General features: G+C 38.5%; 2 protein-coding genes across 2 annotated transcripts; both read left to right on the top strand.

Annotated features, from left to right (window-relative positions):
* The first annotated feature begins 40 nt into the window (after positions 1-40).
* asb5a (ankyrin repeat and SOCS box containing 5a) lies at positions 41-5,814 on the top strand. The gene is given in 8 exon segments (XM_038699160.1): positions 41-571; positions 1,990-2,069; positions 3,122-3,229; positions 3,453-3,603; positions 3,970-4,104; positions 4,834-5,025; positions 5,278-5,354; positions 5,356-5,814. Coding segments are annotated over 8 exon segments (1,011 nt in total). The 5' UTR covers positions 41-354; the 3' UTR covers positions 5,407-5,814.
* A 619-nt stretch (positions 5,815-6,433) lies between these two features.
* Positions 6,434-10,231, top strand: spata4 (spermatogenesis associated 4). Its single transcript, XM_038699165.1, has 6 exons — positions 6,434-6,662; positions 7,433-7,533; positions 7,857-7,975; positions 8,402-8,622; positions 9,342-9,452; positions 9,824-10,231. The coding sequence occupies exons 1-6, from the start codon at positions 6,653-6,655 to the stop codon at positions 9,916-9,918; spliced, it is 657 nt and encodes a 218-aa protein (XP_038555093.1). The 5' UTR covers positions 6,434-6,652; the 3' UTR covers positions 9,919-10,231.
* Positions 10,232-15,669: the final 5,438 nt, after the last annotated feature.

Below are 15,669 nucleotides of genomic sequence, written 5' to 3'. Positions count from 1 at the left end.
TTTAAATCTCATTCATCCAGAATTAAATACCATTAGTTAAAACTGTATGCAAAAAAACCATTAACATTTCAACCAGAACATGTACCACTGAATGTAAATAGAAATTTGTATAACTTGTGAAAACACACATCAGTGCGTGCACGCGCACACACACACACACACACACACACACACACACACACACACATAGGTTGCTTCTCAGGCACAGTAGCAGCTGCAGAGCATTTTTTCCAGCCTGTACTTTGTCAGGACCAGCCAACCAGTTAGTTCACTGGGAGAAAAAGTAGACAACTCTTGTGCTTTTTGGAGTGGCATCTGATCCTGCCTTCATCATAACCAAAGCCCCTCAGAAACATGGCGGAGGAAATGTCAGACCCAACAGAGGAACTCCCCAACAAGCCCTTCACGGCCCAGTTGTCCCATGTTTACCTCAGCATCTTGGCACTGTTCTGCTTTAAGCTCTTTGTTAAGATTTCTCTCAACTTGCTGGCATACTTCTACATTGTCCGTGGGAACCGTAAAGAGGCTGCCAGGATATCAGCAGAGTTCTATGATTATGGTCAACAACACAGTGAGTACTCTGAGAAAAACATAAAACGCCTTTAAGAGTTGTTTTTTTATTCTCAATGTCCTTTCTTTGTTCCACACACTGCATAATTTTAATCATAAATATTTGTGTTGAAGCCAAATTTGGTGTAAAATGTAACCGCCATACAACTGTACACCTAGCAAGATGTTTGACCTCAGGTGTATAAGGTCATAGGTAGAAAATATGAATATAGTTTCCTTTAAAATCAAGTTCAAGAACTCCCCGCTCACACACAGCCACACACTCACAATTTCCGTGTTTACAAATGAGCTATAAATACTGCATTGCTAATTCAATCCAAGTATAAGAGCCATTAATTGTATTCACATTAGCACATACTGTAGATATAAATGATAGCCTACTTTTCTTTCATTAGCTTAATAGCGACATATAAATCCAGAACTGTACATTCAATATTAAACGAAGACACTGTAGGCTGGCAGGTCTTTTTCTCTAATGTATTATTAGAACACAGTCATGATATCCCCCCTTCTCCCTCCCCCGCCCCCATCCTGCCCTAGTTTCCATTCTCAGCTATGCAGTGCACCCTTTCACACATAGACAGCAACCAAAACAACACTCCAAGTTCTCAGGGACAGGCGGTTCGAAGGCACATCCTGGGTGAAGAGAGACAACGACACACACAATCTGTATCTATCATTCAAGGGGGTGTTTAATTTAAAGTGGACCTACTCTATGGAATACTAATTAGCCAAGCTTAGAGTATTAGTCACAGTCCTTTAGATATGGTCTTCTGTTTGATGTCTATAGCTGGGTATTTTAAATTAGTCAAGGAAAATAGGCTGCATGAATAAAAGAGCTGGAATTTCATAGGTAACATTAGGCTGAATATTATCTTTAAATTATGATTAAAATGCAGGAAGATGAGAACGATGATGATAACGTGTGGAATGCATCAGCTGTTATTCTGGACATTGACTCAGGTGTGCTTAATGAGACATTTTTTTGCCAGAATTACAACAAAGACAACCACAGTAAATTTCTCAAACTGATTTTAATTTGCCATGTGAGTGGAGTGTGAATGAGCTGAGTTGGCTGCATAAGGACTTCTCAAGCACAGTTTGTCACATAATAATATGCTACGCATTAACTCTTGGAAGATGAAGGGTAACACATGAAAGGTTTAAATATGACTTTCATAAACATAAAGGAGATGGACAATTGATAAATTAAGGTTTGTGGTTGGGATTTCACTAAGCATTTGTAATTGGTTAAACAATAAATTAATTATAATATTACAAGACATGATGAATAAGCATCCTCTTGTACTGTTAGTAACTCAGGATTTGAGGCTTGTTATGCTGTTGCATGTAAATGGCTCTGGATGAAAGCATTAACCTAATAATAGTAATAAAGTAAGCACTGAATTCTCACTGCAGGATCCTGGGCAGATCGCTCCCCCCTACATGATGCTGCGAGTCAGGGCCGCCTCCTGGCTCTGAGGACCCTCATTTTGCAGGTGAAGAGAACACAATCCCCTGGGAGAGTTATGTGCATCTCCTCATCTGTGCACATGGGGTCTGTTGTAACTGTCCCTTGAGTAATTACATGTATATCAGTGCCTTTGTAGACTCCCGGTTTAGAAGTTAAAAAAGAGGTTTGAATGAAAGTAAGGAGTCACTAAGGTTATCTGGGATTACCTCTAATTATCTAATTGGCATCCAACACAGACGTTTCATTAAATTTGTCCATCTGAACTTCCATTATTTCTCAACACTACATTTTGGTATTCCTACAGTCTATCTGGTATGATATTGTTGCCAAAGTTGTCAAAGCCAAAATGTCCTCCTGACCTTTACCGGTTGCTTCCAATTCTGCTGTTGCACAGGTTGTATGTTACAATAGCAAGACGGTTGACTAAATGTCTGCAACATAAAATGTCAGTCAACATCTGGCTGTTAATAAATCATGTGTTTTAAGTAATTTTTATTATTAGAAAACCATGACATACCATCTTAGATAATATAGCACTAAAGTAGCTTAATAAATTTATGTAGGCGTACAGCACAGAACAACCATAACACACAGTATTACATAACCATTATATAAAGTATCTGAAGGGTTCAACAGAATTACTGATCAATGCAAAAGACTAATAAATGAGAGAATCTATTCTCCCACTTGCATTTTCAGCTGCTCACAGACTGAGGAGTGTGCTACAAGAAAATGAGCAGATTCAGCTCCCAAGCCAGCAATGCCATGTTCTTAGCTCAGACAAGCTCACGACAAAAGCAGTGATATCATTAGAGTATTGCACATGGTGATTTATAAGCTCTTCACCAGAACCGCTTTGATTCTACATTTCAATTAGCAAGCTTATTAATCTCTACTGTTGAAATGTGTCTGTACAGGATAGTTTGTTAATTACTGAGGAGTCTTGGTCTGTTCTAGAAAAGATAACCTTTATTGATGTTTTTGCAATACCAGGTGATCACCAATAGAGGTTGACAAAGTTCACGTATTGCCCCTTATTACTTCTAAATGTCTCTGGCTTTTTGATTCTGTTTCCAGGGTCACAGTGTAAATGTTCTGACTATAGACCATGTGACACCCCTTCATGAGGCCTGTGCTGGAGACCACGTCGCTTGTGCCAGAGCTCTCATTGATGCAGGAGCAAATGTAAGTCACGTATTGGCCTGTAATGTTGCTATACTGCACAGGTCAAATGTAATTTCCATGCCTGGGAAAAGCTGGGTAGGGGTAACAAATGAGTAAGTTTACAGTCACTGAAGAGCTATTAAGTTGTTGTTCCCCTTCAACTGTTCCCCCAGGCTGTTGCTATAAGTCAAATTGCATGGTTAAAAGAGGCCAAAAAATAACAGTTTAAAAAATGTGTTTACAGGTCAATGCTTTTACAATTGATGGAGTCACACCTCTGTACAACGCCTGTACCGTGGGCAGTGTTGCATGCACTGAAATTCTTTTGGAAAATGGAGCAAAACCCCAGAGCCATGTATACCATCCCTCACCAATCCATGAAGCTACAAGCAAAGGTATATAATAACAAAATATTCTGCATACATGACAGAATGCATATCAGGTAGTCTTCTATTGTGATTTAATATACTGTACATCTAAAAAGCGTCGTATCTGTGTTTGCAGCGCATATTCATGATCTACCTCTCGATGTGTTATTTAATGTAACATGGGACAATATACACCAAATCAACTAATTACAGCTTACACTAGATCCTTTCTTTCAACCTATATTTGTGTCCTTGGCTGTGTACTTTATAACAAACCCATACTGTGAAAAACAGATTTAAAAATAAATCCCAACATAGCCTGAGCAAACAGCTTGGAGAATTATCTCACGTTGTCACTTACTGATTACTGTCTTCATGCTCCATTACGTCCAGGTCATTACGGTTGTGTGGAGGCTCTGGTGACTTGGGGGGCAGATGTGGACATGGACATTCCTCACCTGGGTACAGCGCTCTATACAGCCTGCGTCTGCCAAGAGCTGGAGTGTGCCAGGAAACTCCTGAGGGAAGGTCAGCTTACTGCACAGTGTGGATCTTTACATCTCTATGCAGACAAGCATACGTCCTGTATGAACATACACACACAGATACACAAGAACATTTATTGTGCACTGGCAAAGACATAGCTACAAAAACACATGAATACACAATCGATTTTTAAAATACTAACTAAATAACTTATAACTTATTTTCGTTGAGCAGTTACTCAACAAAACATTTGTTTGGCCTCATTGCAGATTAAATGATATTAGTGGAATTTCCAGTACAGCAGCAATAAAATAATTATTTGTCAGTAATGTAAATTGTCAAGGTTACTCCAAATGTGCTAAAAGTCTCTTTCTAGAGATCATTTATGGACAATTCAATGTGATGATGATTGTGACACTTGCCTTATTAATGCAGATACATAACATGTTGCAATCTGAGTACGGAGTGGCACAGCATTCACATGTAGCTACATTACAGCTGACTGATCACATTTTCAAGCTATTTGTATACCCATATTGCTTGTTTTAAAGTAACAACTTTACGTCCATTCTCTCAGGGCTATTGAAAGTCTTTTGTGAATAAATAATGGAAATTGTTAGATAGATGGGCAGATGAAGGAAGGGATGTGCATAAAAAATAAGAAACTTTTGTCACAAAGTAACTCCTGGATTACAGTGAACAGGTATTGATGACATTTAACATTTTTCCAACTTGACTCTAGAATGGATAATCAAGTTGTCCTGCATACAGGTGCAAATGTACAGAAAGGCAAATCCCTGGATTCACCCTTACATGCAGCTGCAGAAAAAGACTGCACAGCTGTAGTGAAGCTGCTGCTGGACTTTGGTGCAGACATTAATGCCCGGAACACAGAGTTTCAGAGGCCAGTAGATGTGGCTCCACCCAGCAGTCTAACAGAGGGCTTCCTACTGCTATATGAAGGTACAAGAACACCTGCAACTTGGTTTCGTAGGCAACTACTGACCTATGTTTGCATTTTTTAACTTTTGGTATTTATGTCTATGTTTTAATATATATATCCATCACCATATAAAGGTTGCCCAATAACCTGAGCTTGTAGCAGGACAGAACTTTTTTTAAAAATTCAGTCCAGCCTAAAGCAATGGTTGTCTTTGGGAAGTAATCTATGCATTAAGACCAGCTTATATAATGTTTCATTGTCTCCTTTCACAGCTACACCACGACTGCTGAGTCAGGTGTGTCGTCAGTGCATCAGGAACTCCGTCGGCCGTGACAGACTCCATCTTCTTTCCCACCTTCCCCCTGCCCAACAGGCTCAGGAACTACCTGCAGTACCAATGACAGACAGAACAACTAAACTGTCTTCCTTAATGGGACTTACATAGAAAAGCACTTGACACAAAAAGCAAATCAACTTCATGAACTCTTCCTACTTTTAATTTTAGCTACCAGTCACTGCAGTGAAATTAGTCACAGAATTCACCTGAGTAGTTGACCTAGATGAGGGTTTCTAAAAGAGCTTGCAGATGTAGTTTTCCCTAGATAAATTACGGTAACAAAATATAACAAATTAAATATTATTTGCAATTCATGTTTGCAGTATTTAGAAGTTTCCTTAATAGTTGTAATAACCTTACATAATACTAACATCATAAATGCACAATGAATGAACGTGAATGAGTATTCATAGTTTTGCATTTGATATACAATGCTTAGCACACTAGATGATTAAAAGTGTTTTAAAACCTGGTGCATTCCAAAATATGTTGTTTTTGTAAAAAATACACATGAAGGCTGTGTTGGTAATTAATGATGTTTAACTTGAGAGTTGCAATGGGTGAGTTATTCATTCAAACATATTGACAACAAAAATAGCTGATGAGTTTAAGCTTAGATTACTGAGTAATGACAACTGGAGGAGGCTGACCTTGTTGGAAAGTCCCAAATGGAAAATATGAGTGGGTGGAGCAGCTATTGTTTGTTTCTATTGCCGGGACAGTAGCTAATAATGCAAATTAAATAATGCTATCATATACTTATTATTAACAAAATAATCATGAATAAAGTAGCAGTATGAAATAACTTTTCATAATGCTGAGTTTTAACTTTTATAGTGAATTACTTCACAATTCCATGGGTATATTATGTCTGTATTGATGCAATTATGTATTTCATAATGTCTAATTTTTCTATTTAATAGTGAATACTGATTAAAAAAATATTGGTATTCCTCCGTAAAAATTCTGTATTAATGTTACATCCATAGACTATGTTTCAGTTTCATCCTCTGAGGGGCAGAAAACCGCCACCGCTGTCTGTCAAAAAAGTGTGTCTTGTCGTTGCCAGGGAAATATAAACAAAAAAAGACAAGCTGTTGCGGCTCGTTACTTATCTTAGAGGAAACTGGTAGGCCATGCTAAAGTTTTGCATGGTTTCATGGACATCTAGACAGTAAACACATTATTGGTTTGTAGATTTCATCAGGCTCAGAGCAGCATGTCTCTTGTACAGTTTCCCCAAAAGACTGGACTGCCAAGAGAAGTCGTGAAATGGCTGCAAAGCCTCGACTTGTCATTTTATCCGAAGAATGTGCGCAGGTAAAGAATTATAGTTAGACTAACGTTTTACAAACCTCTCAAAGCTAACTTACAGCATACACGTCCTAGTAAAACCGGATAAAAGCGTCAGTTTTCAGACTGTAAAACCGGGATAAATGATAATTGGGTAAAGCCGTTTTTGCAACATTGATAACGTTATTTTTAACCGTTGTTTCAACATGATTAAGCAAGCGTGTTGATTTTCTAATATTAGTTAACCTAGTTAATGCTAACTTTAGCTAACTTATATGTTAATGAGATGCACACATTCAAATTTCAGTGCAGTTAAAACAAAGGTTGGCAAAACAACAAAAACACCTATAACTAGCTAGTTAACTACACCTCTAGACATATTTTGACTTGAAAACAAATCTGTGTTACGTTAAATCACTTAACTCTTGCTACCTTGGTAATTTTAAAACATGTAGGTTAACAATTGCTCCATGGTCGTTTTCAATGAGCATGTCCTCACTTCTTAACTGAGTGTAACTTAACTGTCATGCAACAATTTCATCTGGTAAGGGCCTCACTGTCATCTCGTTTACTAGAGATTTGCACCATAAAACACAAAGACAGTAACATATAGAACACATGCTTGTAATGAAATAGTAATACTAAAGATAAACAGAATAATCAAGGGTGAACTAAATATAATATAAGTAGAGAAGCATCGATGCTTTGCAGTGCTGCCAAGGCAGCAAATTATTCAAAGGGTATTTCACTGGTAGAGTAAATATACTCTGTCTGATCTTCCTACTTTTTACTTCCAGAGATATTTTATCAGTATTACCCCAAAGACTTTCCAGTGCATTCATATGACAAAGGAACATCCCTTTCTGCCAAACAGAGGAACTGGAGCCATATAGAGAGGGTAAGAGGAGGAAGACATCTAAAAATACAATAAGTAGTAAGAAATGTCTTAGCTACAGTATGACATTTAACACTCACTTTACACATGCAGACTAATGAATTAGCTTTTTTTTAAAACTACTTTTAGGTGTCCAGCCCAAATATTGTGATGTTGCTCAACCTACCAGCACACAACATCACAAATCCTTAAATAGCGGATGATAGAAAATAATCCATACTGAAGACCCATCATGATGTTTTATTTAACTACATTTACTTGCAGGATCTCAAACAATAATTTCGTGTTTTGAGACAGATAGTTGCCAAAGATTTTTATTGTTCCAGACTTTACAGAAGCAGAATCTACACTTGATGAAGGAGGTCATTGATGGAACCGTCCACTGTAAACCAGGAGCAGCTGAGCTGTTGGTGCAGGAGGTTTATACTATTTTAACTAAGCAGAGGTAAGGGTTGATTGGGAACAGGGCAGAAAGTTAACAGTTTTAGGCAAATTCTAAATAGTTTGCAGCTATACACTTTCAAAGTATGTTGTTTAGCTTAATATTGGTACATTAGGCACTCAAGCTCAGTAAGGCACTCAAGCTCAAGTGTTATTAGCTCACGAGTTTCCCAGTGTTGAATGTATTTAGTTTGTTTTCTGGTGTTGTCCAGAGAAATACTAAGCTATCATTTTCCAAAATCGTTCAGCACTAACTTCTAGGGCACTTGAACCCAACTAAACAGTGAAAACCCAATTGAAAAGGATGCCAATCAGTGGGTATACAGCACATTGGCACAGTGTAAAAATGATATACACACAAATGTGAAACATATAAACATAATAATAGAATCCTGTAGGTATTCTAATCTTTTCAAGGCTTCCTTCTCAGTATCAGCGATGTTATGGACTCAAAGACAGACTTCACTAACAAAGAGTACCAGGGGCTTCTGCCCACACTGGCCCGGTCCAGTGCCACCAAGGCCATCAAAAACAACCTGAGGATAACAGAGATCATGGCTGAGCCTGACATTAGCCCAAACCACAGGAAGGCAGAAGTTGTACTCCATCAGCGCCTGGAGCTCAAGGCTGCAGATAAGGTTCTCAGCCCTGGTGAGTCACCTAGGGGTGATAATTGAGAAATCTGTGGGGGCAAATGTAACCTTTTTATTTTACTTTGGTCTAAATCATGTCAGATAATGTCAACCTGATACACTGTGCTATATTATGACAATGACACAAGAGTTGTAAACACAGGTTACATGACAGGGACTGACAGACTGTTATCACACTAATGAGAATACAAGGTTCGATAGAATACAGTGACATATAGACTTAACTTAGACGGGCCATCCAGGTATATAAGCGGCTGCCAAAGTATATTTGGCGATCCACCTGTGACTGATTAATTAGTGGACAATCTCCCCTCGCTCTACCCCTTCTGTGCAGACTACTGACAATTGCACACACTCTCCAGAGAAACACACACACATAGAGAGAGAGAGAAGAGACTCTCTGGTATTACGTTAGAAGACCAGTAAGATATTTTACAAGCACGGACTAGGTAAAGCAACTGTGAACACACCTGTTGGTGCCGTCATTTGGTAAAACTGTAGGTAAAAGCAAGGTGAGCAATTAGTAGTTCGTGATTAAACATTAAAGGTGGAGAATTAAGTAGATTTAAAATGGTGAAATAAGAAATAAACTACTATTAATAGTCATTATTCATTCATTATCTGCAACATGGCAGGTTCTGTTTATAGCTCATAAATCATGTCTCTTAATGTGACAGAATTTGGCCAGTTTTGACAGTTTCTTTGGTTTGGTGACAGGATTTTTTAAAGTGAAGTCTAATCTGGGTCAGCTGGCGGTCAAAAATCTTGTGCAATCCATCCGCAGTGATGAGTGCTTTGACAGCCATTCATCTGGAGACACTACATCACGTAAGTGGCAAGTCTTATGTTCTCTCACTCTGTCTTTTTCTTTTTCTCTCAACAGTAATGAGCAGAGAATATTGATTCTGTAAATGTCCACATGCATTATTTGTGTGTAGGAGATTCTAATATTTCAGGCTTGTCTTTACGTTTTCTCTGAGAAGGGAAGAGATAATTTAAAATATAAATGTTACTCCTCAGAGTCAGTATCCCATTTCAATGGTTGCAATTACAAATGGTAATTTGTTAAATTAATAAAGTTACTGTGTTTTCTTTCTTTCCCTGGTGCTGAATAACCTTGTGCACAGAACATATTTGATTTATTGATGTAAAAGCTTTTTGCACTTTACCAATCTATTTTCCGATTTCTGCCATTTTAGAGTTGTGCTCCTCATCAACGTGGAGTGGAGCTGTTGTTTCCTTGAAGGAGATAAAGGTGTGCCAGCCTGTCAAACGCTCCCTGGTTAACTATTAAAAGTAATTGGATGGAGATCTGTGCCCTATTATTGTTTTTTCATTATTCAAAGCATAGCCTTAATTATTTTTCCACACAATCATTTACAAGAGTATAATTTGTTTTGAAAGACAAATGATATCACAGTTTGTTGTGGCTTATGTAATGTTACTGTGGCACTACCATCACGTTTGAGCTACATCTGTCCTGACCAGTAGGTGGCAGCATTGAGTCATAAACAGAGCTCCCCTCAATGGCTTTTGAAACGAAGTCCACTGCTGTAGGTGTACCATTGACAAAACAAGAAAAATAAATTCAGTGTATGCAGCAAAAATTGACTGGCCGTACTGTATTTCTGTTTGTGTTGTTCACTATGCTAAGTATTCCAGTGCTATTCATAGTTCTTATGGCCCTTAATGAATATGCATCTTCCTTCCTTTACCATCACTAATGCAACAAACACTAATGCAACAAACAGACATTTTTCTGCATTTTAATCTGCATTCTAAGAAATTATGATCAGCCACCTGCCAAAATGCTGGTAAAAGTATGCTGTAGCTCATTACATTCAACGTGGTAGGCATCACATTTAGTAACTAATCCTGATAACGGATTCTTAAATTGGCTTCCTTGTTTGGGGAACAGCTCGTCACTGTGGCATGTAGACACAGCTTTTCTCTGTCTTGTTCCTCATTTAATCATTATTGTTTCAAATTGTCTAACTGTTGGTTTAATACATTTCAGCACATGACAATCTATATTTTAGGAATATTGCCAATGGTAACATGAATTAAATGTGCTGACACATGTTCATGTGCCTTCTAGAGCAGCACAAAAATTGTGATTATGTGGAAAAACAAATTCCATTTATATAGTGTCCCTAACGTCACTGGTTACTAAGGGATTTTAAAAACCTCACCATATCTGTACATGCTGTACACTAATGATTGCAGAAGTTTGGGACTATCAGGATAGAAAACATTTTATCTACAGCAATTTTTCAATTATTTAGTCATTGTGAGCTAGTTACAGAAGAGTAAATCTGCCCGTGTGGTTGATGGATTTATTCAGGGGTGCGACGACACTTCTTATAAATTAACGTGTGCAAGATGCATTTTTTGAGGGCAATAAAGTTAACTTTTAGGTTTAGGTTCAAATTAAAATTGTACTGTTTGATACTTTTTGTTCCCCCAAAAGCCAAAAAATGCACATATAACAACTACAGATTTTTAATATATAAACCGAATGTACAATGTACAGTTTTTACCTGACTGGAAATGAAAACAATTTGCTCTGACCTGCATTAACAACACACTTGCCTTAAGCTGAATAGTGCTATGGACTTGTCCTTTTAGGCAAGCAATCTACCAATTCAATTCACACTGAAATTATGAAAAACCAGAAATATACACTGATCAGCCATGCATTATGACCACTGAGATGTGAAGTGAATAACACTGATTATCTTGTTACCATGGCACCTGTCAGTGGATAGGATATATTAGGCAGCAAGTGAACATTTTGTCCTCAAAGTTGATGTGTTAGAAGCAGGAAAAATGGGTAGGCGTAAGGATTTGAGGGACCAAATTGTAATGGCTAGATGACTGGGTCAGAGCATCTCCAAAACTGCAGCTCTTGTGGGGTGTTCCCGGTCCGCAGTGATCTATACCAATCATAAAAAGTCCAAAGAGGGAAAAGCGGTGAACCGGCAACAGTGATATGAGTGGCCAAGGCTCATTAATGTATGTGGGGAGCGAAGGCTGGGCCTTGGGGTCCGATTCAACAGACAGATTGCTGAAAAAGTTAATGCTGGTTCTGATAGAAAGGTGGCAGAACATACAGTGCATCACATTTTGTTAGTATGGGGCTGCATAGCTGCAAAACACAGGAAAAGTGCCCATGCTGACCCCTGTCCACTGCCAAAAGCACCTACAATGGGCATGTGAGCATCACAACTGGACCACGGAGCAATGGAAGAGGTGGCCTGGTCTGATGAAGTGCATTTTCTTTTACATGACCCAGGTGTTACTTTGACACATACCACCTACCTACCAGACCATGTATACCCTGTCATGGAAAAAGCATTCGCTGATGGCTGTGGCAGCAAAAATGGTTCAGGAATGGCTTAAGGAACACAACAACAAGTTGAAGGTTTTGACTTGGCTTCCAAATTCCCCAGATCTCAATCCAGTCGAGCATCTGTGGGATGTTGCTGGACAAACAAGTCTAAACCATGGAAGCCCCATGGGCCTCGACAGACCAGGGCTATTTTGGCAGTAAAAGGGCAACCTGCATAATAATAGGCAGGTGGTTTTAATGTTATGGCTGATGGGTGTACATCCATGATAATCTGTGGTTGATCGACATAAAGATCAATGCACCTTTGCAAAACTAATTTTATTGCCTTCTCCTGTGTTTATTTTTGCATACTTAATTGAGAACATTATTTTGTTCCTTTCAGGTGCCAAAGCCACTCAGATTCATGTAGATTTAAATCACTCTGGGCCCAAATCTCCAAGCACTGGTGGACGCTCAGTGTACAGTACAATTGAGCTGTGAAGCTAGTGAAAAACAGATAAGGATGGTAAGGATGTTAAGTTTTTCTGGCTGACTGCCTGGCTTCTCATGTGGTCTAAGAGTCTGGCCTTTCAATAGACAGATAGGACACTGCTGTAAAGATATGATTTCCACAGCCTCAACAGACTATTAGCTATAAATGACCATGAGATTATTGCTGCCATATCTATACACTAAAATTTGACTCTTAAACTCTTGAATTTGGGTCAACTGCAAAATCAAACAGTTACAACAGCTAATGCAAACTGTAACAAAATGTTGAAACATAACACTTAAATATCAATCGATCAACGATTTTATGAGAGATAAAGAGATATCATGTCCCTGGAAGCAGCCCATCCTTTTTCCATGGTAGTCAATAGCTGGTAAAGCCTCTTTCCCCGCCTCCCTCAGTGAGCTCTAAAACCTGACCTCCTTAATCTTTCAGTGTCTTGATTTCCCTCAGCTTGACTGGGCGTGAACACACATCAGCACTTAAGATGAGGAGCACCGTCGCCTGTTGATTTCTGCAGGCGCTTGGAGATGAGCATCGGAATTTGGATCGTCAGTGTTGAGCCCCACACTGGGCTACATTTGTTTATTCTGAGAATCCAGATTGTGAGGTAAAACTACAGTCAGCGGCAAATGATACCATAGCCCGAATCCTGATATATTCGTTTTGTAATGCAGAAAAAATTATACATATACTGATATATAATTATAAATATATACTTATTATACTACCACTAATGATGATAAGTAAGATGGGCTGCTATACATAAAAAGCTCTGGCCAGGGTTATAGGGTGATGTTTATATTTATTTTACATCTACATGGCTCTCCTGCTGAACAATATCCAGGGACAAGTTGCTATGGCAACTAGCAAGCCCATACTGGAGGGCGACCAGGATACATTAATAAGCTTACAGTGAGCTTCTTTGGCTCCTTCTGTTGGTCACGAGCATGGGCGGTGGCTGTAGGATTTCAAGCCATATGTGCATGCATACAAAAAATATACAAACACATTCATGATGATAAATATGCACTTACATTGATGTGCAAAACACAGATAGCATTTTGTGATGAAAATTTGAGATGCCAGGAACTCGATGTTAGAAACTGAGAATGGCTAAAATGCCCTAAGAAAGTGTTTCACCATCTGCCGATTTTTCCTATCGGCATCATGGTACCCACAGTTTGAAGGATGCACTAGTGAAGGCGTGGGGATGCAGCAGGCGGAGGGAGGGGGTCTGCGGCTAGTAGGGAACACAGACAGAACACGACTAGCTGGTTGGGGGGGTATCGTCATAAGCTAAGGATTCCCCTAGAAAAAGCCCCCCCCCCCCATTCCCCCACAGCCACAGTAAGCTAGGGTATGGCCGTGTTATCCGGGCCAAGGGTGGTGCACTATGTGGGTCAGCATGCACACATGTGAAAAGTCATGTGCATGCTGTTTCAAATATTTATTATTGAACTGCTTTTATTTACATATTTTCAATTGAGATACAATGCATAACTCACTAGCAAGTTGCTGGCCCCTGTTCTTAATTTTCAGAACTCCAGCAGAATTAAGCTAATTAAGTGCAAATGAGTATTTCTTTTATGTGCCACATGCAAACAATACCACTTACCAAATATTAAAACATTATTCATTAGATTAGACCACAATTCAGTCTTCAGTGAAAGATATCATTTCATTACTGCTGTTTACAATTTTTTTTAATCATATGCAATAGAAATATTAAAAAGCAATACTGAAAATTCAAAGTATGAACAGATACCAAGTGAATTTGGAGTTTTTTCAGACTCTGCGGTATTTACTTGTGGGTTGTGCTGGATATCAGTCAACATCTGCCTCCATATTTAACAGAATTACCAGTTAATTCCTAATACTAGGAAAATCGTACCTTCATGATGAAAGGTAAAACATAATGTTTAATGCTGTCTCCTGATGAGACAGCTGAGAGGAGAGTCCAGCCTTGCATGATCTTAATCCAAGTGATGGGCCGGCCAACTGACCAACCATCACACATGCTGGCCAACCCACAAACAGACACTGACATCCCCCAAGCCATAAGCATTGCTAAAAAAAAGCTAAGTTGCTAATTTAAACTAAAAAGAGGTACTTAGTGGACACAGGCGGTTAGACCATTTGGTTTGACAATTTGGTATAGAAGGCCAGTTGAATCATTAATTAAATATATTGCATTAAGCAAGTCAACATTAATAAAGCATTACATTTTAACATAAATAAATCATTACTGAATCATTAATTTTGAAACATAGCATAATTAACAATAAACAAAGACCATCATCAAGATGATCGTATGGCCTAGAGATCTTGTAATTAGGGCAGATATACTGTAGGCCAAGAACAAGGTAAAGGCTGAGAAAAAGATAACTTTTAACATGTTTAAGCATCAGTAAAGCTAAAGGTTGTCACCACCGAGTATTTAACATTTAAGCTAACTGATAGGTCAAACCATGACTCTAAAACGGTGTTTCTGCAGGTTTTAACAAGTGCAATTTAAGACCTTTTTAAGACCATTATAAATGCAATTGAAGACTAATTTCACATCCATACTGGTAAGTAAATTAATTTATTCACATTCAACAATCCAGATAGCGTAATGTAAGACGTCACACTATCAGGCAACATGGCTTGAAACAGCTCACGTCTCCATTGCTTTTATATGACTGATGTTAAGAGACTGTGTGTAAAGTCCAGCGCACCTCTACTTTTAATGTTGTCAAACTATATACAAACGCGTATGGAGGTAGCTTACCGGAATTTACGTATAATGCCTTTAACTGTTATACCCAATGTGGTGACATTTCCGCAGTGGCGCACCGGTATGCATTTTATGTCAACCAGAAATTATTATTATGTAGAGAGCTCCATGACCCACCATTGCTGTAAAACAAATGGTTCATTCGGAGAGAATGTTTATTATTTGGAATTGTTAGTTTATTAAATATTATGATTGTATAATTTGTGTTAATATGCTTTGGCAAAATTGTGTTGTATGCAGTAATGCAAATAAAGCAACTTCCATTGAAGTTAAATGGAGATGACACAACTCTGTCTCTACATGGCTCTGAGGAACAGTAGCGACAGAATAGGCTTAAGCTACTAGGAGTTTGGCAGAGCCTGTGGCAGAAAAACCTAACAAGCATCCAAGAAAGGTTTCTGAAACTCCAGATGAAAAAGAAACT

This window comes from Micropterus salmoides, unplaced genomic scaffold, assembly GCF_014851395.1.
Source record: "Micropterus salmoides isolate LMB-PRFRI ecotype aquatic unplaced genomic scaffold, ASM1485139v1 Ms_hic_scaffold_5, whole genome shotgun sequence".
Classification (NCBI taxonomy): domain Eukaryota; kingdom Metazoa; phylum Chordata; class Actinopteri; order Centrarchiformes; family Centrarchidae; genus Micropterus; species Micropterus salmoides.
This window is presented reverse-complemented; position numbering and strand designations above follow the sequence as displayed.